Source organism: Cebus imitator, unplaced genomic scaffold, assembly GCF_001604975.1.
Source record: "Cebus imitator isolate Cc_AM_T3 unplaced genomic scaffold, Cebus_imitator-1.0 Scaffold80, whole genome shotgun sequence".
Taxonomy (NCBI): domain Eukaryota; kingdom Metazoa; phylum Chordata; class Mammalia; order Primates; family Cebidae; genus Cebus; species Cebus imitator.
Window position 1 is genome coordinate 7,751,120 of NW_016107395.1, and position 26,375 is coordinate 7,777,494.

A 26,375-nucleotide genomic window follows, 5' to 3' on the forward strand; every position below is an offset into this window, starting at 1 on the left:
AGCAAGCATTGGTGGAAGTTAAGGTGAATATGGCTTTGACTCACCAGGAAAGGGAAGCATTGCAAGTTCCTAAGCACTTCTGGACTCTTAATGCAGTTTTACTCGTAAAAGTTTCAAGCAAGAAAACAAATAATAGTGCCCCGAGTTCTTTATTAAATTACCAGCGTACAAACATCCTAATTCAGTTAACAAAATAGCCCCCGCACATTCCATTTCCAGGGAGGCTGTTTTTCTTCCTCTCTTCCCTTCTCGCTCTTCCTCTTACTGTTTTTCCTCCGTCTTGCTTCTCCCTGTCTCCCCTTACGATAGTTGTCTCAAAGAAAAGCTCATCTGCAACCACCCTGCAACCACGAATTACCATAAACGAAACAACACCCCCCCACACACACCACCACCACATTAAGCAAAAGCAAAGCTCTCAGTGGAGCCTGTCGGGGTGGTGGGGACGCCCCCTTTCGTGCAAAACGACCTCACGGTGAAGTTCAAGGGTCCGCAGGAGAGGGAAGGAGGGGATTCCAGATCCTCGCACTTTCACAGACGGCCTAATCCATCTGCGCAATGGACCCGGGAAAGCTGCCTCCCCTTAAGGGAACCCTGGCACTGTCAAAGCGCCCTCCCTGCCAGGGCCCGGAGAAGTCAGGGGTGTGAAGGCGGAGCCACTGGGCTGGCGACACCCTCCAGAAGGTCCAGCCCTTACCCGCCTTCCTTCCACCTTGGGGGTTTGGCCGGGAGAGCAGGATCATCCTGTCAATGAAAGGCAGATGTCCCTTTAAGGATTGCTTCCACAGCCGGTGGACTTTCGCCTAAACACAGACCCGCGAAGCTGGCTTTATTTGTCCATGTCTCGGACAGAGCCTGGGAAGCTGCCAGCGGGATTTCAGAGACCAAGAGCGCGAAGGGGCGGGCGATGTGGCAATCCGTCTGGGATGTGAAAAGCGTGGAGCGCATTTAGAGGCAGTCGACGAAAACACAGGAAATCACTCCTCTCCCGCTCCTGGGCGCCGCTGCCACTGGGACAGAGGACGGGGAACCGCAGCCGCGGGCGGAGTGGCCCAGCCAGAGCGCGCGGCTCCTGCGCCGGGTCCTGCTAGGTCCTGTCCTGAGAACCAGCTCGGCCCCCTGGCGCTGCGGCCGCTCGGGCCATGGACCCCCGGCTCCGCGCCCGCCCAGGGGTCGCTGTCCCCTGCTGCTGGCTACTCACTGGTGAGCGACTCGCTGTTCTCTGAGCATCTCCTGCTCGTGGGCTCGGGGCTTGGAGCGGGGAGGGAGGTCCTCAGAGCCGTGGGCCAGAGAGGAGGAGGGAGCGCCCATCCACTTTCGCGCACTCCAGGTACTCGGGCCAGGCAACGGGGCTGGCAGGAGTTCCGTGTTCTGGTTTTGATGTGAATTAGTTTTGGTGTCTCTCCAAAGTCCTTTACCCTAGGAGGAGTGAGGCAGCGCTGAAAACTTTGCAAGGTAGAATTGACTTTTTAAAATTAAAGTTGTTTTTACAATACACATTGTATTTTAGGACTTTGCTTAAAGTCCTCCCGCAACCCCCTTTTTTTAAGGCATGGGATGGGAGGGTGATGCTTATTAGGACGCCTGATATATTTTTAAAACTTCTACCCTCGGGTTGTTGTAGAGTGGACATTATTGCATCTTCTTGCTGTCTAATATTCAGGCTCTTTTCCCATGCAAAACAAGAAAAGACAGGGATGCAAGGCGAAACTGCTGCTTGTTACAAAATGATGTTTCTAAGTAGCACCCAAGAGAAAGGATATTTTGAAACGTAGAAAGGAATGGTGAACATTTTCTCTGTCAATATCACAGTGCAGTCTAATTTTAAGATGCAAAATATAGTATTGTTATTTGTACATAAATGTGTACTTTTCAGGAGGGTACTTAAAAATATAGTGGAAATGCAAAGTTGTATCCAATTTAGAAAAAGATTGAAATATAGTATTTTCTAAGATTTTCCCAATACTCAACCCATGGTCGGATCTTTTTTACCAGTTACTGATTGGGGTTAAGGGTCAGAGTTGAAATGGTGAAAAACTGAAGAAGGCAGGAGGCGAGGGAGTGTATTGATAGAAGTTTTGCGTGAAGGAAAATCAATTTTTTTTTTTTTTTTTTTTTTGAGACGTTGGGACGTTGAGATGTTGTCTCACTCTGCCGCCCAGGCTGGAGTGCAGTGCTGCAATCACGGATCACTGCAACCTCTGCCTCCTGGGTTCAAGCGATTCTCCTGCCTCAGCCTCCCAAGTAGCTGAGGCGACAGGCGCATGCCACCGCATCCGGCTAAGTATTTTTACTAGAAATGGGGTTTCACCGCGTTAGCCAGGATGGCCTCCATCTCCTGACCTCGTGATCCGCCCGTTTTGGCCTCCTAAAGTATGGAGATTACAGGCGTGAGCCACTGAGCCCTGCTGAAAATCACTGTATTAATGGGTTAATTAATGGCTGGCTTTAACATATCATTGATATTCAATTGTTCAGTGTTTTTACTGCTGGCATGCCTATCAGTACTAGTTAATTTAGCATTTTTACCGTTAAAAATAGGGTAGGGCCAGCCAGTTTAGACTTGTCTTAGATGACCAAGCATTGTTAACTTTTATAAAGATCATTTAGAAGTTGATTATCTGCAAGCAGAGCTTTTTTCATAGTGAGGTGATGTGAAAAGAGTTAATAATGAGCTACTGGCTTTTCATCCAAACATTTTCCACTATTCAGGAAATGTCCAATAATCCAAACAGTGGTAACTGCTGAACAGCATTATGGCCAGTGAGTGGTTTAACTTACCAGCTACTGCCACTACTCTTTACACATATTTAACCTATGATTCCTCTCCAACTCAGTTTTTTGTCTGTTTGTATTTAGTTGTTTTTGTGCAAAATCTGAATACAGTAGTTTACTAACTATTCAAGTTGTACCATTTTCATTTTACCAAATAAGCAGTTTCTAGAGCAGAAATGATGAAATGAGGTTTGCATATCCTCTAAAAAGACAAGAATGAAACTTGAAGTAACAGAGAACTTTCACAAGTTACAATTTCATATACATGTTGGTGAAATATACATTGCTGATTCCAGGAAGAGACTTTTAAAAAAATGCATAGATATTTCTAAATTATAATATTTAGATTGCTTGTGTGTGCTATATTTATGCCCATTTTGCAAAACAACAGGAGAGATCTGAAATTGGACTGCTTTCCTTTACTGATTCCTCATCAGTCATTATATTCTCTATGCTCTTCTTACCAGTCTCTTTCAGATTTGGAAACTTCTCAATTCAGAGTCCATTTGTAACCTGGGGGCTCATCACCATACTTATCCATTCACACTACTGTAGAGCTTATCTTTCTATATTCAATCTGAACCCAACTTCCTGTCTACCCTTTTAATACATCATTTTCATTATATCTGTTTTTAGTCAAATTCTTTGGTGGTTCTTTGTTGCCTTTAAGATAAAATCCAAAATTCTCAACTGACTGCCCTAATCCAACACTCTCTCTCTATCTCCTGCTACTCCTACGTCAGTTTCTTATTGCTGTTGTAACAACTTGCCACAGATTACCAGCTTGAAACAACATAAATGAACTATTGTATAGTTCTGTAGGTCAGAAGTCTCATTGGGCTAGAATCAAGATGTCATCAGAGCTGCATTTCTTCTGGAGGTTGTAGGGGAAAATGAGCTTCCTTGTTTTCACCTGCATTCTTGGCCTGTGGCCCCTTTCTCCATCTTCAACCCAACGGGGTAGAATCCTCAGATCTTCCCATGACTGTGCTTTATCATCACATCTCTTTCTCTGACTCTGAACCTACTACCGTCCTAAGGATCCTTGTAATTACAATGTGCCTACCAGAATAATCTCCTCATCTCAACATCTTTAATTACATCTTCCAAGCCTCATTTACCATCTAAGATAACATATTCACAGGTTCCAGGCATTAGGTCATGGATACCTTTGGGAGACCATTATTCTGCCTACCACAACCTTTAAGCATAAACTGTCCGTTATAGCCACTTTTCTTTACTGTCTGCATAATCCTCATGTTCATTCTGCCACTGAAGAATGATCTTGTTTTATGCATCAAGAAAAGAACTCCACCTTTTCTTCCTACCTCCCTCTGACATCTAAACAAACACTCTACAGCTTTCAAAGCTGAGTTTACATCAGAACAACAAACCAGCAGCATCCCTATAAACTTCCCATTAGATTTAGAGTGTCTCATATTAGCTCCTTACAATATTTACTAAAAATGATTCCTCAAAAGATGTTCTTCCTATGTCTAAACAAAATATTGTTATTTTATGTATGTCGAAGTCCCAGCATAAACTAATGGCATGTATAAAGGATTTAACTGAAGATAGTTTCATAAAGTGACAGTTTAGAGAGGCCTTAAAGGAACAAGAAAAGAGGGTGGAGCATCTAGCACAAGCCACAGTGGGGAAAAAAAGAACCTGAAGCAAGAGTGAGAAGAAAATCCATGACCATTCCTAGGCCTGAGATGGTGGCAGTGTTAGTTTGATTATGAACTCTAGCTGTGGGGGGTGGCCATTAGACTGGAGTTGCGGTCATAAAAAGAGAATGCAGTCAGCTAGTGACAAAACTGAAGCCCAGCAGAGAAAGAGTAGGGAAAATAAATATACCCCCTTTCCTCCTATCTGATGTCTTGCTCAGCCCTCCCATTGGCCATATCCAAATGGCAAGATCCAGCCTTCCAGAGGACAAAGGGCAAGACAGTCAATAACAGAGTAACTAGCACAACTTAACCCCGAAATGTATTATGTGCAAGGCATTGTGCCAAGAGCTTTGCATTTATTATTTCATTTTAATCTAAAAATGAAGTTTACTAATTGATCACAGTCACAGATTTTGTTCTTTTTCTACCCTCACTGTTCCGCTTGATTAGCCTTGAAAAAAAGAAAAGCAAAAAATTAAAAATTTATAACTATTATCCATATTTTAGAGACAAAGAATAAAAATACAGTACTAAGAAGTTAATTTCACTTGTCCAAAGTTGAAGAACTAATGACAAATCTACTCAATTCATATCTCTGACCTCAAATTTAATGCTCTAAAATAATATGCTATATAGGCTGCCTAAAGATAAGTTCATTCTCCCTTGCTCATCCCTCTAAATGTGAAATCCAAACATAATTGTTTAAAATACTTGGATAATGACCACATTAATCATACAAGTCAATCTTTTAATTCCATGATTTTTAGTTGTACTGAAGTAAGTGTAACTCAAATAAGACTCCTATCTCTGGTTATTAAGAATATAAACATAGAATTACCCCTAATTAAGCTATATGTCCCTTTCCTGGAAATATTTTGGTTGGCCTAGAAGCAAGGGTCTTCTTTTATGACTTTTCTCATAGGCAAGATTTCCTATTCAAAATGAAGTCCAGTGAGGAGATGGGAGATGGCTGAATATGGGGAGAAAGTCAGCCACCTATTCAAAACAGAGAATGACTCCCAATAGCAGACAATGTATTGTCAGGAATTGCCGAAAATGGTGAAAATTGTCTTATTTACTGTGATGTTTGTAAAGGCAGCAATGAATTCATGGGATTTTTGTTTGTTTAGTAAATAGGCAATGAGAGTAACCACAAAACACATATATATGCTACACTAATTTACCTATTTCTCTTCCTTCCTGTCATAACACTTATCCAGGTGTTTTGAAGCATGAGCTCTTGGGCCACAGCTTGTCACTGATATTCTGACTACAGTAGATGGATGCTCCTCCAACATGTTCCTCCACTTTCAACCCAATAAACTTCTCACTAGATTTAGAACTTGCTGAATTTCCACATCTCTTAACACATTTTAATAAAGTAGCTCATGTTTAAAACACATTTAGAAAAGCTGGGGACCAAAATGCTATTCTTTACCTACACTAGTCTTCTGTTGTATGAAATATAAAACAGTGTACTTGAATTTATGTTAAGAAACTGAGATGAGGATATTCTGAAACTGTTGCCACGGTGCTAGAGTCAAAATAGATTGCCTATTCAGAGCAGTCTGTGACTGGAGAATTGTATTCGCCTTCAAAGCAAGTACAGTAGAGTATCAAGAAATGCAAATGACTGCATGAATTTCTATCTTCAAGATTATTCAGCTCCTTTCAGCTCCTTTATTGTGCCAGCTACTCTAAAGTCTTCTTGGAGACTTTGCATAAGTAGTCACTACCACTGCTACTGATCTCAATTCCTGAATAAATGTCATTTCCAAGAGACACCCTGAAGTAGAGTGGACCCTCCTTCAGGGCATGTATATCCTAGCACCTTTGCTTCTATTATATAATACACGGTGGTATTATAATTCACTATCTAATTGTCTTTCCAGCTTACTGTATGCTCTGTGAGGGTAGAATCTTTGTTTATTAACCATAGCACATAGAAATAATAGGTGCTTTTTAACTGAATGAGTCACAGATTATCTCCTTTTATTATACCTCTGCCTGAAATATTTCTGTCAACCCAAATTTATAAATAATAGAATGGATGGACAGATGCATCATTATTTTATGCACCACTAAGAAAGACAAGCCACTCCCAATCTAATTATAATTGCTAGATTGTTACATAGTTTCTAGTTTCAGAGATGTTGAAATTGGGAAAATGTGCGTCTGAAAATTACAACCAATAATATACAGTGTACCTACATGACAATTTTCTATATTTCTTTGGACATTTAAAAATTGTGTCATAAGGTTTCAAAGAGGCTAATATGTGAAACCTCACCTAGATATAAAGATATAACATTGCTCCTCTTAGTCCTTTTCAAGTGCCATTTTTATATCTGATTTAGGGGATAATTGCTCCTCTGGCACCAACAGCCTCACCAGATCCCAAAAACAGAGTTCCCTCCAAATACTCTATCTTTAGAAGAAAGCTTCAGGAGAAAGGTGACAATAAAGTAATCAAATAATGTTCTAGTTGCACAGGATTAATGACTCTAGCTTTGGCAAACTCTTAACTTTTTGTCATGTTGCTGGTAAGCTCCAGGGCTATGTATATAGGAAGGAGACTAACTTTAATAAAAACTTTCCTGTGATTTAAAAGAAATATAAAAAAAGTCAACTAAGTTTTAAAAGGAAATTAAAATGCATATGCTGGTTAGTGTTAAGAATTCACTTTATGTGTTAAAAAAAATCAGTTTCATCCCAACAGGAGATCCCTATTAACAAGACAAGTGACAGATCTGAATTGAAAACTCATTGTAATTCAAATATGCAAAGGAATGGAAACACATACTCTTTTTATATGAATTATGTGAGATCTCCTAAAATAAATGCAAATTCTTACATCTAAGTATAGCACCTAAATCACTTTAAAACATCAATAGTTAAGATGGTTTATATATTTTGTAAAACACATATCTTTATTATAGGTTAAATGGACTTTTGAAATTACTTTATTAGACTTTTATTTTACCAAATACTGAAATCTAAAAATAGATAGGTACTGGCCCGTCCTTAAAATATCTGTTATACATTTTACTTGTAATAGTTTTGGTGAAATGATCTTATGCTGTATAAGAATACATGCAAATAGAACTACACACACACACATATACACACACTTCTGTTGATAGGATTTTGTTTATTTAGCAGAAGATTTTGTATTGTTTTGTGACAATTGCAAGTAAGTATTTTCCATCATGGGAAATGTAGATAGTAAGTGAGTACAAGTTCCTTAAAACAAAACAAAACAAAAACAAAAAAACCCACTCACTTTCCCTTTTATCTTTTACCCTTTTGTCTATATTAGCTAACTGGTCCTCCCAGTCATCCACTTAGCTTTGCTGGTGGAGGTCACATGGGAACCTTTCTTTGCACAATCTGAGGTTTGCACATTCTCTCTAAATAACTGATTGCATTTATCACTAGATATTTATAATTGGAGCTCTGGCTTCCTATTTTGTAAAGTTCACTTTCCAAACCATGCATGATAAAACTAATTGCCATTATGTGTTATTTTAAAACAGTTTAAGAACTTTTCCTGCAGAAGATGTATTTTAAATTGCTCTCAAATATTGAAATAGGCTTATATAAACTTACCTTAAGAGTAAACTTCTTTTTAAATTTTTAGTAACATTATAAAACAAAATGTGATTTCCTAATTTTAGGATGTCAGTTACAGGCAAGTTAAAAACTCTGAATTAAAGAAAAATTAATAACCACTAATTTTTGCATACTAAAAATATAAGTATGTGTCACCTGTTATGCTGTGTTCCAGGAATACAAAGACAGATAAAAGGTAGTCAGTCTCTGCCTTTACTGGTGGAATAGCAGTTTTTAAACTACCCATTATTTAGTGAAATACAGTCAATAACAATATAAGTGCTCTAAGAAGTATCTGGAAATGTCTGTAAAAATGTTAAAATAGCTGTCATACTTTAGACTCATGTAGCTCACAGGTGGAAGAGGCAGTATTCATGGAAAGAAGCAATGGTGGGAGAGGTTCCCAAAGTGCTTTATACAGAGTAACGAAATGATTAGGTTTGTGTGGCAGGAAAGTAAGCCTTTCAAAATAAAACGCAAGATGAAAACAAGAAAATTTATACAGCCCCAACTATTTAAGGGTCTCATGCTAAGCAGACGGTATTAAAACAAGATTTTCACCTTTCAGGAGCCTATAATTCTATTTTATGTCATACAAACCATTTCATTCATATTATTATAATAGGAAAGATAGTAATTCAACTCACCAATGAGGTGCATGAACCATTTCATTCAGTAGAGCTGACCTAAGGTTTCTCTGAAATGGAGGTGAAAAATAAATAAATGTACCCAAAAGACTATCCATCAGTCAACTCTACCAAACCAGTTATTTTTCCAAGGCTAAATAATCATGATCATGTTAAAATGGCTCTTGTCCCTTGTTTTATCTGATCCAGTTTTCTAGCTTCAAGCCAGGCATTTTCAGAGCTCTATAATTTATTAATTTCAAGTATCATAATGTCATTGGAACCTCATAAGGATGATCAATTGAAAGAGCAGAACAAATAATCTTATTTATAATTTAGAATGAAAAAAAATAGCTTTATTGAGGTCTGGGACTTATTTCAAGTTGGTAGAATCCATCTAGGAAAGACCGTATCTCAGGTCTGCCAATTCTTGGTCTACAAGCATGAAACTGCAAATCAGTCTTTCACCACTGAAATGAATCTTAGAATCAAATCTGAAAGATAGCATGCAAAACTGAAAACAAATATCTTAGGGTGAGATTACAGATGTTGTTTAAACATTTAAAAAATATTACTGCAGCCTAATTTTTACAGTTGCAAGTTTGATTATTAAATTCAATTCCCTCAAATCGTCAGTAAAATAAATTTGGTTTCAAAGAGACTGAGTACTGCCAAAAGTTACAGTAAAAACAATTGAAGAGTAAGAACTACAATCCAGGATGTTTGACTTCTAGTCCAGTTCTCTTTTTGAGACACTGGAAGTGTCTCAAGAGCAACAAATTAAAAATTTTTGGTGGTAACTATACTTTTTTTTTTTAACCCCTTCTGGAGAGAGTAATATAAATAAGACATTGTAGGAAAAATAGATATAAAGTTACTGATATAAAGATTTAGGCTGATATAAAGTTACTGATATAAAAATTTCTATTTTAAACATCCAATATATAAGTATAAAATTAGTATTTAAAGCAAGAGCTAAAAGCCATGGCCTTTTTCTCATGATTTTGCTTATTTGGAAAAAAAATGAAAACAAATATATAACTAAAGCAGTTTTTAAACTACCATTATTTAGTGAAATGCAGTCAATAACAATATAAATGCTCTAAGAAGTATCTGGAAATGTCTATAATAATGTTAAAATAGCTGCCATACTTTACATTTGACTCACATAGCTTATCATTAATATGTCAGTGCCTACTATGTGCAAGGGACCTTTCAAAGGACAAAGAAGGGGTATAAAGATGAATTCCTCCAGAGTTCAACAAAAAAGATATGTCTTTAAATTAACATGGTTTCAAGTTTGAGATAACATATCATTTGCATGGTTTCAAGTTTGAGATAACATTTAAGCTGGCTTTTAAAAATAGGCAGCATTAATGGAAGCAGGGATGAAAGGAGAAGTTAGTATGAGTTAAGGCAGCAAACGAGAAAGTTCCTAGCATATGTAGGGAACAAAGGTTACTTTCAAGGTGGAATATAGGGTGCCCTAAGAGGAAAAGTGGGAAGTAAATTGAGGCTTAAATGACAGGGATTGTAGACTTAATTCATAGGGAATGGGAATCCAAAATGAATCAAAATAAAAATATAATGATTGTTCTAGAAATACTAAGCCATAACACAAAATCTGGATGAAAACATCTAATATTCAACTATAGGCTTAAATTACTAAAAAAGAAAAAAGTTCCAAACTATTGCAGATGTTTCACATAAAACAGTAATTCTATGAAAGATTTTATAACTCATAACTTAAAAAAAATTTTTTTAACCAGGGATTTAAGAGTTAATATGGGGTTTTCACAGATTTCTAATGTGAAGAAAAATATATGTATATTTTTCTAAAGTAGAATATTAGATCTTTCTCTAAGAGTATAATGATGACCTAGGCTGGACAGAAGGGAAAAAAAAAAACTATGTAGAAGAGAAGAATGTAATAATTTTAAAAGGGGATAAAAGAGCAGGAAAGGGACAAGTGCCTTTCAAATCCTCTAGGTTGGTTTCCAAGCTGTGGGTTTTTGTTTAACTGATAAAGGTGGTAGTTGAGGGGAAGAGACAGTGGATAACAGCACATAATTTGCAGTGGCAGAGATGACTACAAGCATTCATAATATACAATGGTGGTAGTGGAAAGAGAGGGTATGGAGTTAAGCAGGTCTAAATTTCAACACTAGTCATGTGATCTTGAAAACATTTCTTAACTTCCCCATAGCAAATTTTCTTCTCCTGTAAAATTAGGATAATAAATTTTTACCTTACAGGGGAGAATTAGAAAGAGCATAGGAAAGAACTTGATTCAATAAGTGATAGCTCTTCAATAAATACCTTTCATTAAGTTCCTACCGTGTGCTTACCACTGTGATTCTGTGTCTTTTAATCTTTGGCAGACTATGGAAGAGATGAGTTGTACTTAGAAGGTGATGAAGGAGCACTTCAAAGCCTCAGTTCAAAATTATCTCCTCATTATCTCTCTCTCTCTCTCTCTCTCTCTCTCTCTCTCTCTCTCACTCTCACTCTCACACAAGTACATGTTCACTCTACCAGTTAGGAATTTTAAGTTAACAAGATACTTCAGCATCCTTTGGAGAGGCAGATCACCTTCACACTTCAACGTGATCAGTTCTTTGCTTAGTGAAAAGTTGCTGGGTTCTCTTGGAATCGGAAGAAGGCAATGTGAATTAGGAACTTCTTGAGGGTACTCAGTATGATAGGAAGGTGGAAAGGAAGATGGAGGAGGGTAAGGGAAAACATAGAGAACAAGAAACAAAGAGAAAAGAAGCCATAAATAATAAGTAGCGGTTCAAATTTGGACTTTCCCCTTGGAGGGGACGTTTCCGTTCTGTCCCATGATAATCTCTTAGAAAGATAATTGACAGTTAAGTTTAAATTGTCAAGCCTGTCAGTAGAGAAAAATGTTGAGACAAGTCTCAATCATTTCAGGAGGTTTATTTGCCAAAATTAAGGACGTGTGAGGGGAAAACAGGTCTATGCCTTTCTGGGAAGACGATTTTGAAGGTTCCCAATTTAAAAGGGAAAGGATGGAATACTGGGAAATACAGTTTTCATGTGGGAGGGTGGCAGGGGGAAAATAGTCATTCGTGCCTTTGTCTGGCTTAGTGAATCTGCATTTTTACATAAGAGAAAATAGACAAACGAGGCAGGGGAGCAATCAGATATGCATTTGTGTCAGGTGGGTAGAGGGGTGACTGCACCTCTAACATAAGCTATCCATTTACCAATGTAAATGGTGAATTCTAATAGAAACATTTTAGAGTAAAGATCTTGGAGCTCACTGGGAATCTCCTTGTGGGCAAAATATGAGAGAGGTGTGTAGCTTTTCATCTGGTAGCCATCTCATTTAGGAACCAAAAGGTAAGGCAGTTTTGCATGACCCAGTTCCCAGCCTAACTTTTCCCTTTGGCTTAATGAGTTTGGGGTTCGGAGATTTATTTTCCTTTCACAAGCCTATGGCAAACTCAGATTCCTTCCTTTCATCCTTGTTTCATCAGTTCAGGCTGGTTAGTTACCCTTTGCAATTCACACAGAGTAAGAGAAAAGACAGTGAGAAGCTACGTGTGCAGGACTCCTCTGCGCTCCGCTCCATCTAAACTCTCAAGAGAAACTTGGGTTTTTTTGTGTGTTTTTTCTATTCACCGGTCTTTTAAAGAGGCAATCCCACTTCTCCACTTCCACTTTCTAATAAAGAATTCTAAGCTACTTAAGGATTTTCTTTAAATTATGTAGCTATTCAATCACGGTCAGTCATAGTTAATAGCTTTTCCCCACTTCCCATAGCCTCAGCTTTTAGCTTAGCTCCGACAGTGATCTGGCTTAAGCTATTGCGACCCACCCCCCACCTTAAACACTTCACAGGCTGCTGGCCTGTGGAAAGCTGAGGCCGCCAACTTTGGAGCCTAGGGTTCCCAGGACATCAGGTCAAGCAACTCAGAAGTCCACCCAAGGGCAAATTCCACACATAGTTTCTTCTCTCTTGGGACCAGCGCTTTAACATCTGGGTTAATCAGATCGTGCAGACATGGTAACTAGGCGCAGAAAACAGCTGGACACGTTGCTGGGAGCCCAGACAGAATGTGACCGGTAGTTCTCAGGAACCGCTTCTAAATACCAACGCCAACAGGCTTGTAGCGTCCGAGTGCGGATAAGTGCAAAAACGAGCATAGTTTGAACCTTTGGGGTCCAAATCTGCATTTCTGAGCGCTCCTTTTACTGTTTTAAGTTTTGAAATTTGATTTACCCAGAGGGAAGAGTTGCAGAGTGGCAACCGCACCCAAGTAAAACTAATATTTGCACTCACACACTCCCTGGATTCTTCACAAACAGGGATGGAAGAAGAAACTTAGGAAGTTCAAGTTTAGCATTAAAATAAAGGACGCAACACCAAATACCCCGTGCACCTTCTTCACGGAGCTCATCCGCCCGGAGCGTCTCACAGCTTAGTGCGCCTGCGCCCGCAAGACCTGCGGCCCCGCCTCTCCGTTGGGTACGTGAGACGTGCGACTGGACGCGGGACGCGGGCTGCGCATGCGCCTTCATTACATCTGCCTGCTGCTCCGTGCTGCCTGCGGGAGCGGTGGAGAAGACGCTGTTTGCCGCTGTGTCTCCCGCGCCTGTTAGGCGCAGCACGCCCGGAAACCGAGAGAGGCGAGGATAGAGGAAGTGCTCCCCTCGGCTGTATGAGTAGAAGCAAGAGTATCTTCTTTCCGCCAGGCAAGTACCCGTAGGAACTGGGCCCCGCCCCCTTCCCGGCCTATACTCCCATCCCCTCTCCCTGGGCGGAGGTGACGACCTCCTTGGCTCCTCTGGTTCTGTCACTGAGCCCCTGCTAGCCATGAAGCTCGTGAGGAAGAACATAGAGAAGGACAATGCGGGCCAGGTGACCCTGGTCCCCGAGGAGCCTGAGGACATGTGGCACACTTACAACCTCGTGCAGGTGGGTGACAGCCTGCGCGCCTCCACCATCCGCAAGGTACAGACCGAGTCCTCCACGGGCAGTGTGGGCAGCAACCGGGTCCGCACTACCCTCACTCTCTGCGTGGAGGCCATCGACTTCGACTCTCAAGCCTGCCAGCTGCGGGTTAAGGGGACCAACATCCAAGAGAATGAGTATGTCAAGATGGGGGCTTACCACACCATCGAGCTGGAGCCCAACCGCCAGTTCACCCTGGCCAAGAAACAGTGGGACAGTGTGGTTCTAGAGCGCATCGAGCAGGCCTGTGACCCAGCTTGGAGCGCTGATGTGGCGGCTGTGGTCATGCAGGAAGGCCTCGCCCATATCTGCTTAGTCACTCCCAGCATGACCCTCACTCGGGCCAAGGTGGAGGTGAACATCCCTAGGAAAAGGAAAGGCAATTGCTCTCAGCATGACCGGGCCTTGGAGCGGTTCTATGAACAGGTGGTCCAGGCTATCCAGCGCCATATACACTTCGATGTTGTCAAGTGCGTCCTGGTGGCCAGCCCAGGATTTGTGAGGGAGCAGTTCTGCGACTACATGTTTCAACAAGCCGTGAAGACTGACAACAAACTACTCTTGGAAAACCGATCCAAATTTCTTCAGGTAAAACAATCTTACCCAGGGATAGTTAAGAATGGGCAGAGGGATTTGTATAAACTAAAGTTTTAGAATTAGGAAAAATGAGAGGAGAGAGTCTTTAACTGGGATTATCATGAGATAATGAAGTAAAAAGAGAATGTTAAATGACTAAGTAAACTTTGCCGAAGTCCTTAAACATATAAAGCCTTATTAGTGCTTTTGGCTTTAAGCCTTTGTGGGCTGATTAATGGGTGTTCTAAGAGATTATTTTGCTTAACTTTTGTAATTGTGATTCTAGGTACATGCCTCCTCCGGACACAAGTACTCCCTGAAAGAGGCCCTTTGTGACCCTACTGTAGCTAGCCGCCTTTCAGATACTAAAGCTGCTGGGGAAGTCAAAGCCTTGGATGACTTCTATAAAATGTTACAACATGAACCAGATCGAGCTTTCTATGGACTCAAGCAGGTAGAGAAGGCCAATGAAGCCATGGCAATTGACACATTACTCATCAGCGATGAGCTCTTCAGGCATCAGGATGTAGCCACACGGAGCCGGTATGTGAGGCTGGTGGACAGTGTGAAAGAGAATGCAGGCACCGTTAGGATATTCTCTAGTCTTCACGTTTCTGGGGAACAGCTCAGCCAGTTGACCGGAGTAGCTGCCATTCTCCGCTTCCCTGTTCCTGAACTCTCTGACCAAGAGGATGATTCCAGTTCTGAAGAGGATTAATGATTCAAACTTAAAATTGAGACTGTCTTGTGTCTCACTCCTAAACTGTTAGAATACATTTCTCAGCATCCTTGTGACAGAAAGCTGCAAGAGTGGCACTTTTTGATTCATACAGGGATTTCTTATGTATTTGGTTACACTAGATATTTTGTGATTGGCAAGTCATGTATTTAAACAATAAAAGGAAATAATCTCCACATACTACCATTTTTATTTATTGGGTAATTTTGTATAGGAATGAGTTATTTGTAGTACTTGGAAATAGAAAACATGTATTTAATAACAGTGCCTATACAGTATGTTGTTTGGGATAGATCATGAAATTTCACACTGCATGCTTTGAAACAGTTTTCCTTAGAAAAAGTATTTGCTATCTTATCCTCAGTTTACATCATTTATTTTAATTCTGCATGGTATTCTTGCATTGCATTTAATGATCCGTCTTCTCCTCACTGCCACACACTGCACTTTTTAAAAAATTTAAGGAGTTTTAATATTTTAAATGATTGCCGTGCAATTAGTAGACTCAAAGACAAGTTTTAAATATTTTTCTTAAAACATGTTAAACCAATCACGTTGACAGGAAATGCTTGGTTTTGTTTTGTTGTCTTTAGAATTAGTCATATTTGATTTAGACGGTCACTTAATTAGTTATTTTTAGATTTTAGCGCTTTGATCTGCTAGGGATTGTCAAAGTAACCCCTTTGAGGCATCTTTATTTTTTAAATTAGACTAAGTTAATGTGATTTGCTTTTATGTGGCTGATTAGTGGCAAAGCTGGAAGTCGTTCCCAATCTGGGATTTAGTTCTTTGCCCCAAAACATGCCATATTATTTATTTATTTGCTTGTCAAAGTTATACTTAATTCTGTATGTGGCATTAATCTGGGTTTGCACATTTTTATTGGACTATTTTAGGTATGAAGAAGCCTGTTCGAAAGTTTAAGTCACATGTCTAGTATATGGCAGTTGACTTAAACTCCAATACACTTTACTGTAATTATAGAATTGTGTAAATACCTCCAAGTTTAAAATATTCTCTTTTTTTACGTATTTTTGGTGCACATTTCTAATAGTTGAGGAAGGATCCTCAGAAATGGAATTGTTTCTTGACCTTTTGCAAACCTCAATTTAGCAAAATAATTAGAAACGATTTAATAGTGATGATTCAGTTTGTAATTGCTGGATCAGTGATGCCTACTTCAAGTAGTGATACTATGTAAACTTTTGCCTGTCTTTCCTGTGTCTGTGGGCCTTCTTCCTAGTATAACAGACTTGGGGATTTCTTGTAAACTTCCTAACTAGTCTGAACCTTTTTATTTCTTATTGGGAACTGACACTTTCCTATGCTTTAAAAATCACATATTTATATTTTTATAAATCTACCTCCTAATTTAAAAATAATTGAGATTGTCATTTCATTATAATTCTTTGAGTATCTTTAAAATACTATTCAGATATGTTACTAAATAATAGGAATATAGAAATGAAGCCACTGAAATTCTTAAACGTGGAACCTGATAATTATTTTCAGTAAGGATTTGGAGATTTTTGGACATTTATTACTCTCATAATCTATGCAGTACTGAAATGAAACCTAATAAATGTAGCCAATACATGTTAAGCCATAGGTTCTCAAAGTTAGCTACCTGTTCACCTCAACTTGAGAGCTCTTAAAACCCTAAGTGTCCAGGTCGCAGCCCAGACTAATTAAATAACCTTTTGTCCCTAGAAATGTTTTTTGCTACACAGATGATTCTAATAGGCATCAAGGCTGAGACCACTGATTCAGGTTCTCTTCAGAAGTATGGTCCATAGACCAGCAGCATCTCTGAGAGCTTGTTAAAAACTGGAATTCATGCCTCTTTTGTAGACATACTGAGACAATCTACCTGTACCAATATCTATCTCCAGGTGATTCCTGCACGTAATAAAATCTGATAAACAAAGGCAATAGGTTATTCTGTGCTCGTAAATCTCTGGGAGGAGTCACCAGTCAGACAAAGACCTTAGTATTGAAGTCTTTCAACAGTTAACTGGCCATACTCAACTATCTATAAAACCTCTATACATGTCTGTTTTTTATGTCTATGAATTATTTAATTAAATAAAATTTAACTCTTTTAAGAAATTACATTTTCTGTTATCAAAAATATAGTTCTTACTAGATCATAGGTAAAAATAGAATAATGATAGAAGCAAATTAAAAATTCAAATAATTTGACTTCTAGAAGACAAAATAAGTCTTTGGAAAGCATATACAGTAGTCTAATTCCAACTGCTACTCATTAAGTACTGGATATGTGATTAAAACCCTATCAATAATAACTCCAATGTACCTTCTCTAATGTACTGTACATTTCCATTTCCTATTATGTACTTACAAACATTTACTATGTATGCCCACTAAACTCAATGAATAAGAAGCTTGCACATTATTTCATTTTGCTATAGATACAATACATATCAAATGACAGTTAGCTACTCCTGGTCTTCCATTTATATGTTAAATGCCCAAGATTGTTGATCCTGGATTTCATTTTCATTACCCTCTTAGAAACAAGTTGGATCTTTCTTCTCCCCGATGCCGCTAGAGTAGCTTTGTAAAGCTCGTCTTTCTTTATCTTTACATAGTTTCTAACTTTTGTTTCCTTTCTCAGTCCCCCTGACTAATTCTTGTAACCTCAAATTATCTTTAACAGATATTACTAATTCTGTAATTCATATATTCTGGAACTGAAATTATCTTTGTTCCTAAACAACCAAGTTTACAGATGAAACAGTCTGTACATTAATTCCCCATAATAGCAGCTCTTATTTGGGAAAGGGTTATATATAGTACATTTAAATCATATGGTTTTTCAAGCAAGTCAAGACTAGCTATTTGTGTTTAGTATCAGAATATGTTAAATTAGAAGTTGAAGAGTTTCTAAAGTGATTCTAAAGGCTTAAGGAAAGATGAACACTTTTGCTTAGAGCCAGAGCTTAGATATGGGGCGCCCATATTTATGTTACACTAATCATTAAGAGTAATATATTCTGTCCATTTTTATAGTGCCTTCTTTGAACCAGTCACTGGGCTGGGTTTGGGGAAGACAAGCATGTAAGCAAATCATGGTTACAAGTAACTTGTACAAAGTGTGTAAAAAGATGCAGTGCTGAAAGGGGTTACTTTTAGGAGGAACTTTATAGAGCAAGGACCAGTAAGTTTGCCTAAAATGGGAAGAAGAAATATGGAGAAATTAAGTGATAAGTTGGGGAGGGGAAGTGTGCTAATCACCTAAGAACCTCCTTACCACAAGAAGGGATTTGGGTTTGACCATTATGAGAAACAATTACTAAGCTTAAGCAGGAGATTAGCATGATAAACTGCATTTGACAAATAGCACTATTTGGCAGCATCAAGGATGGACTGGAGGAGGCAAGACTGAAGGCAGGAAGACTGGTTAAAGGAAGGCATATTAGGAAGATAGGAGAGAAAAATGATAATGGCCTGATCAAAGGCATCAACAATGTTCCTTGCAATAGAAATGAACAGAAGTCAATAGGAGATACCAAGAGATGGGATCAAAAGGACATGAGTGCAGATTATTGTTAAGAGTTATGGAAAAAAGTAGAATCCAAAGGTAAATCTCAGATTTCTTGAGTGGTAGGAAAGATGATGACACAAAATGGAATTTTAAAAATTATAATTTAAAAAATGTTTTATAGGGTGATTAAATTTACTAAAAGATTTTTTCAGGATTCCCGTAGTGCAGTGATTAGCAAGCTATAGCTCATTCAGGCCAACCAGTTACTGCTACTGGACCCTGTAGCCTTGTGTTCCCTGTCCTAACATAGGATCTCTGATTTGCCTCAACTGACATTTGCTTCACTCCTCTTTGATTCTCTGAAGAACCACAAGAGTCTGAACTGCGGCATAAATTTTGCAGTTTGATTTACATCTTTCTTAATGATTTGAAAATAATTTGTTTCAAAAACTGATTTTGACCAGCTTACAATTTTACTGGTAGATCATTTTCAAGTAAATGAATTCTTCAGCAGTGAAGAGCAACTAAAGTGAAGAGTTGAAGAGCAACTTAAAAAAGGACTATTAATTCCAATAAAGTTGGTAAAATGCTCAGTTAAATAATTTTCTTCCAATTAGTGTCAGCATATTTAAACTTTGTGGTGTGATTCAGTTTATATACTCTGAGATTTAGATTTTAGAAAAGTGCTCTTCAGGATTTTCCTAATGTATTCTATGTATCTCTCTTGAATTGATTTAGAAATTTAGTGTAAAAGTGTTACTACAACATGCTTTATAAAGGAGTTAGGATGCAATTATAATATTTTTGTGAATCAGTGATGCCTTTTTTAGGAAAAGATTAAGAGGTCAAAAATGCAGCTATAGAAAATAAAACCTATAATAATAGTCTTAGATTTAACAAGGAGAACAATCAGGAGTTACTAAACATGGTCATCAAGTAGTAGGTAAACTTCACTTAGAAATAAAACAATTAACCAGATTCAGTAAAGAGATACTTATTTAGGTTAAAAATACCATTAAAAAACTTTGGGAGAAGGTATTTGTTAATGGAAATACCTTCTTCAGTGGAGATGATAAAATCTCATTCATTGTTTTTCTTATAAAGTAAGAATTAGTCCTATTAGGAAGTATGTGATATATATCACCATCTGTATTCTCATCCATATTTTATAGTATTAATTCTAAATTTCCAAGAATAATTGGTAAAATAGCCCTTTATTTTGCAGTATTAATATCTCTATTTTCAATAACATATTGTGTTGAGATAAGTAACACTGAGTAACACACTGGAATATTATGAATGTTTTAATTTAAATGAGGAGAAACGAATGAGTTTCTGTAAAAACAAACACCTTTGTGTGTAGTATTATAGTTGCATACAAATTTGAGGCTGCAGTGTTTGCTTTTTACAATGAATATTTTAACTCTATAATAATTAGCATTGATATGGGAAGGTCTTAAATTTTCAGATTACGGTTGCTAAGGACGATAACATTTATGGTAAATGGTGGGGACTTGGATATCAGTCTTCTTTTAAATTTCCTTTCTTGATTTCCTAAAATAGCCTACATTAAAAACCCCATTCTTTAGAATGTTAGTTCAATGGAAATACCAGTTTTCTATAATGTCAGAAATTTAAGGAATTTAAAGCTTATTTCTATTTGAGTGCCACATTTGCTTTCAAAACACCCAATACTGAGGCAACAGCAATATTTGCCAAGTAGCAAATACAAGAGCAAAATGTTTTGGCAGTCATATTGCCTGGCCATGCCCAGGGTTGGTACTACTGTCCCCACTCCAGGAACGGACAACCTGTTATAACAAAAATAACTGTGTGCTTATTAAGTGTCAGGTCTTACCTTAAAATGCATTAGTCTTTCAAGAACCCTGTTCAAAGGGTTTTGTTATTACTATTTTCTGATCCCCAAAAAAAATGAAATTAAGGTCAAATAATTTATCCAAAATCACATAGCTAGTGGATGTGATGAGGTGCTCCCTCAGCCAATATCCTAAAAAAAACCTAAGAAGGTCAGTTCTCAGCTTTCAGTTTGGAGTAGGCAAACATGTATCTAAAAATAAAAATAAATTATTTGATGACACTAAATTTCACATAATCAGCCAAAATTTATGCAACCAATTTTTTTTTATGTTTTTATTCTGTTATTTAGTCATCTCTCATGAAAAGTCAGGAACTCAATTCTAAGGTCTTCTAATTTACCTGGATCATAGCAGAGAATTAGAGAAAACAGAGAAAATGTGGCAAATCTAGGTATGAAAGCAATCCCTTCAAGCATTACCCAGCATCTGTTTATTGTTATTTCACACCTAGTTTTAGCAAGCTTTTTTTCTTTAATTTTAAACCTACAAATAAGTCATGCACTATTTCAACAAACTTGGTGTTTTTTTGTTTGTTTGTTTGTTTGTTTTTTTATTGAGACAAAATCTTGCACTGTCACCCAAACTGGAGTGCAATGGCACGATCTCGGCTCACTGCAACCTCCACCTCCCAGGTTCAAGCGATTCTCCTGCCTTCGCCTCCTGGGATATGAGTAGCTGGGATATTACAGGCACCAGTCACCACACCTGGCTAATTTTTTTGTATTTTTAGTAGAGACAGGTTGCACTGTGTTAGTCAGGCTGGTCTTGAACTCCTGACCTCTTGATCCGTCTACCTCAGCCTCCCAAAGTGCTGGGATTACAGGTGTGAACCACCACACCTGGCCAACAAACTTTTTAAAAATGAAGCCCCTTAAGTAGCTAGAACTATGCTACCCCTGAGTATGCAAGGATGAATTAAGACAGTTTTCCCTGCCTTTAGTCAGGAAATTAGATATCAGCAGAAGATGACCACAAGTGGCCAAGTTGACAGAATTGATAACAGTCAAAAGTGACAGCTGATAGTGGGAATGGATCCTGAAACACCATCAAAAGAAAAAAGCCTATGCTATTATAGGGTATTTCACTGGGGCTTGAGGATGTTACTGAGGACAATACCAGTACCTGATATTCACATTGAGTGAAAGGTTAAATTGCATTCAGTGTATTCTGTTAAATAAGTCAAATAAATGTAATATCTTTCAAAATGGTTTTCATTCAAAAGTAGTGGTACTTAAAAAAACTTTAGCTGTCATACCTAGAATGACAGTTCCAGATAACCAGAGTTTTACTATGCCTTAATAATCTGAGTAACAAAACTCAAATAATTGTTGAAGGATGAATTTTTGTTAAGGGGGAAAAAAAAAATCCCAAAATATTTTAGTTGTACGATTTATTCAGAGGTAGAAGGTCCTTCTGAGTTCAAGTCTAAGTTCCAAAAGTTTTATGTCTGGAATTTTTCATCAAGTCCTAGTGTAAACATTGACAAGAACTTTTTGTTTGACACCATTGTGAAAAATTGCTCTGTGGATAGAAAACATTTTAATCTTGGGTTTCAGCTCATTTGATCTGATGACCATAATTTATAGTTTATTCTTCCTCCTCAAGTGTGTTGTCGACTATGGTATAATTCTTTTTCCTTTCTTTCTTTTCCCTTTTTTTTTTTTGAAGAGTTTGAAGAGGAAGATTAAAATACATTTCAGTATATAGCTCTGAATCACTTAGAATCATAAGAGGTTAAAGCTATAAGGAACTTTATATATCATCGGACCTAGTTACTTCCGATACAGATGTAAAGCAGCCCACAGAGGGTTGGTAATGAGTTTTTCACAGGGTCCACATTCCTGTTTGATACATCCAATTCCAATGTCACCTATTTTTTGTCACATATTCATATTGACTCATTTGGAGTAGAGGAACAAGGAACAATGTGAAATTCAAAAATGCCTTAAATCCTCCTTATTTATCAAGTTATCATTTTGTGGCAAGGCAGTTTTTCTCTAATGGCATTGCTGAGACTCAAACCCAGTTTTGAAGCTTGTTCATTCCTTAGAGGAGGTTTATATTTCCCTAGAGAAAGACTCATCGTGTCTTTCTTCTTCTGAGAGCCATTTCATTATTCTGAAAATCATGTACTGAGTACCTACTATGTGACAGGCACTCTAATTGCCCACAGTGTTTGGAGATAAAGAAATATCACAATCCCTTCCTTGCAAAAAAACACAGTCTATAATGAGGAACAAATGGTAAAGCAGTAGTCACAGCAGTGCAACCTGGCACAGGAACAAGGGAGCTCAGAGAGCTTCTAACTCAGCCTGGCTTTAGCGAGGAGGTTTAAACTGGAAATTTCCAGAAGCCCACACTGATCTTCCATTACTTTCTAGAGAGATCAGGCAAAGGGACCTCCTCTTTTAAGGCCTCTCAACTTTCCTTTCCTGTTTTCTTTTTGAAACAGAATCTTGCTCTATCCCCCAGGCTGGAGTGCAGTGGCGTGATCTCGGCTCACAGCAACCTCCACCTACTGGGTTCATGCAATTCTTATGCCTCAGCCTCCCTAGTAGCTGGGATTACAGGCGCATGCCACCATGCCCTGCTAATTGTTGTATTTTTAGTAGACCGGGTTTCACTATGTTGGCTAGGTTGGTCTCGGACTCATGATCTCAAGTGATCCACCTGCCTTGGCCTCCCAAAGTACTGGTATTACAGGCATGAGCCACTGCACCTGGCCTCAACTTTACTTTGGTAACGTTTTTCTTCTACACAGTGGTCTCTGTAATCCCTGATCTCTCTAAATGTTAAATATTTACTGTGGAATCAACAAACCCGAGAGGAGACATCATGGTGAAGTACATTCCATTACCTCCTACCCTCATAAGTAAATGAAAAAGGTGTAAGTGGAATCAAATACCAACCAGGGACCATGACCAAAAGGACTCTGAAAGATTGTGGAACCTTTGTATAAAAGTATCCATGTTTTTGCTGTCTCCTCTGGTTTCTCACATGACTAAGCACTGACTGGTTAAACCAGAAAAGGAAGCTTAGCTTCTTAGGTTTTTAGGACAGCAAAGAAGGGGATGGTGACAGGGGAGCTTGAGACATTCTGTCCCTTTCCACAGCCATTCATGGAAGAAAGTATGTCCAGGATTGACTGGATGGTGGCAGCCACCTCAGGGAAAGGGTAATTGACTCCTGGGGACTGAAGTCAGGAACAAAGAAGTGACAGGGAGCTAGTTGGGGCCTGGGGAAGGCCCTGAGGCTGGACAGTAGAAGGACCTACTGGGGTCTTTTCTATTTTCTTACTGAACATTTTATCTTTGGTTGTAAACCTCAGGAAAACAACTTTAACAAACAATAATAACTTCTCTCTTAAGTTGTTCATTTTACTAAATGGCCAGCATGGATTGGGTGTGGTAGAAGGAAAGAACATTTTTCTGCAGAAGGGAGGAAAAACCACAATCCATTTTATGAGGAGGAATGAACTCTGGGAATAGTTTTCCGACCCTTTGTGTGTCAGTTGTGTTCTAATCCTAAACTGAAAGGAAATGGGATAGCATGTGGACTGTGGGAAAGTGCGAAGAACTGAGGCAGAATTCACTATCTGCTTCATTAAATGCACTAGTATCTTTTCAAGAGAATGAGCCTGTTATCACCACACTAAATTTCTCACTCTGGGCCTACCTCCTTGTCTAAAACTTAATAGAGCTTAATAAGTGTTTGAATTTTTCCTGTCTTTCTGGGAATCATTTTCACCTTTATTTCTGATCCTGTACTTTCCCTAGGTCGGATTAAAAAATAATGGAAAATGGAGTATGTAGGTAGGAAATGTGAGAAAGTCAAGGCCTTTTTATAATGGTTCTTTGTAAATTTAAAGGTGCTTAGATTTGTATTTCATACAGATTCACATATGTTCTTCTAGATGAATGAGAAATTTTAATTGTGAGGATCGAGAAAGCAGTGCAGCCAGCTTTCACATTCTTATGAAATTTAGGACTTTGGAAGGGATGTTGCACACCAAAAATTACAAAATAATTCAAATATTATTTGCTACGGTTACCAAAGATGATAATATTAGCATTTGTAAGAACATTGCATTTGTGAATAACCAAGTGTGATACAAGGAAGAAATCATCCATGTCATTCTCAGAGGACATTGTGTGAGAACTGACCGGTGATTCATGAGACCAGGCCCTGCCACTAGATTATATGACTTGAGGAAATCATTTCATCTTTTTGAGACTTGCTTTTTTCATCTGCAGAATGAGGAAAGAAAGATGATTCTGGGTTTCATAATCTCTCTGATTCTACTTGGTGCAGTAACAATAATTGCTTATTATTTTTGTGATCATATCTTTCCAGTAAAATAAATGTTTAATGACTCTCAGGTTTTAAAAGAATCTATGTTGCACCCTATTTTAAAAGCTGCCAGATTGGAGATTTGGCTAACTGCTAAGGAGAAAATTCCAGAACTGAGGGTCATTTATTTGGAATGCTTTGCCTAACATTCCCCTATTTTTAAAGTTGTTGGGGGCCTTTAAACTTGAACATGGGGTGGGAGGACAATTGCTTAAACCACTGTGTCAATATATGCACGAAAATCTTGAGGTTTACAAATATTTTTTAATAGTTTGCCACATTCCAATGGCATGCCAAGTTGCAGAGTCCTGCTACTTTTCTTCTTGTTATTTTTCTCCCCTATCAACTTTGCTCACCCTCCCAAAGAAACAGGCAATGAGAAAAAGCAGGTCTTCATTTTCACTGGAATGCTCTTGCCATTTGGCCAGTGGTTGCCAGACCAGGCAGCACCAATCACCTAGGGAGTTTTAAAATCAAAGTGATGCCTGAGCTCAACCTCAACTAAGAATATTTGGGAAAGGAGCCCAGGCATCTGTACATTTTAAAAGCTCCCCAGGTGCTTCTTATCTGCAGCCAGGTTACACAAGCAGTGTCATCACTGAGTAGGCCTATTGACTTGAATGTGTTCTGTGACCACAGTACCAATCAGCTGTCTGGTTAAGAAAAGAGATGAAAAGGCAGGTGCGGTGGCTCACGCCTGTAATCCCAGCACTTTGGGAGGCTGAGGCGGGTGGACCACTTGAGGTCTGAGTTCGAGACCAGCCTGTCTAACATGGTGAAACGCCCATCTCTACTAAAAATACAAAAATGAGCCAGGCTTGGTGGCGGGCGCCTGTAATCCCAGCTACTCAGGAGGCTGAAGCAAGATAATCTCTTGAACTCAGCAGGAAGCAGCACAGAGGTTGCCGGGAGCGGAGATCACGCTGAGCCGAGAGCGTGCCATTGCACTCCAGCCTGGGCAACAAGAACGAAACTCTGTCTCAAAAGCAAAACAAAACAAACAAAAATGGAAAAAAAAAAAAGAGATGGACATAGACATTCTGAAGAGGCAACTTTAAAAAATGGAGGAGAATGTATTTCTTTAGTTTAAATGCCTCACTGTGGGATTTGTCTATACATTTATGTATTTTAAAATTACTGTCATAAATTTACAATTAGTACCAACACTGATCAATTCGTGAATATATATTGATGCTGTTTACATGCTTATGTGTTGCTAGATACAATGGGAGGGGGCCTACAGAAAGGTAGAGAACCCAGTTCCCACCCACTTCTTGAAGCTGATGATCATTTTAGGATGCAAGAACTGTGTAAGACAAGACACAAAAATCATACCTGTTACAGAGATTAAAAGCTAGTATCACTGAGAACAGGAAGACATTACAATCGACTATAATCACCTCGGGAGATGGTACTTGGATCAGGGCACTCTTTGAATGTTTTTCACTTATCTGGTGTGTAAGGACATTAGCTCTGGACTAGAAAATCTTGGATCTCCCACAGGTGAGCTCTGTGACCTTGGGCAAGTCATGTTACCTTTATAATCCTGAAATTTAGCTTTGTGAGCTTCAATCTGTAAAATGAAAAAATGATAAAACTGTTCTCACAGAGTTGCAAGGAATAAGTGATATGATGTAAGCAAAATATCTGAAAATTCCTAA

At 38.5% G+C, this 26,375-nt stretch overlaps 2 protein-coding genes and 1 long non-coding RNA gene across 3 annotated transcripts in view; 2 read left to right on the plus strand and 1 right to left on the minus strand.

Moving 5' to 3' along the window:
• Window positions 1-477: 477 nt before the first annotated feature.
• Window positions 478-26,375, plus strand: part of ITGA1 (integrin subunit alpha 1) — a 166,222-nt gene continuing 140,324 nt past the window's right edge. Inside the window, exon 1 of the mRNA XM_017533199.2 lies at window positions 478-1,203. Coding sequence (XP_017388688.1) covers window positions 1,143-1,203 — 61 coding nt within the window. The 5' untranslated portion in view covers window positions 478-1,142. The remainder of the gene's footprint in view (window positions 1,204-26,375) is intronic.
• Window positions 7,582-13,081, minus strand: LOC108307757. The gene is made up of 3 exons (XR_001826665.2): window positions 12,993-13,081; window positions 11,003-11,065; window positions 7,582-10,903 (listed from the first exon to the last, which is right to left on the minus strand). It is a non-coding gene; the product is annotated as an uncharacterized LOC108307757 (long non-coding RNA).
• PELO (pelota mRNA surveillance and ribosome rescue factor) lies at window positions 13,190-15,163 on the plus strand. Its single transcript, XM_017533200.2, has 2 exons — window positions 13,190-14,252; window positions 14,527-15,163. The coding sequence occupies exons 1-2, from the start codon at window positions 13,527-13,529 to the stop codon at window positions 14,956-14,958; spliced, it is 1,158 nt and encodes a 385-aa protein (XP_017388689.1). The 5' UTR covers window positions 13,190-13,526; the 3' UTR covers window positions 14,959-15,163.

Bases quoted from the DNA above. Each gene is read 5' to 3' on its own strand.
- PELO (XM_017533200.2), top strand. From the start codon at position 13,527: ATGAAGCTCGTGAGGAAGAACATAGAGAAGGACAATGCGGGCCAGGTG. The intron at 14,253-14,526 runs GTAAAACAATCT...TTGTGATTCTAG, and splicing joins ACCGATCCAAATTTCTTCAG to GTACATGCCTCCTCCGGACA.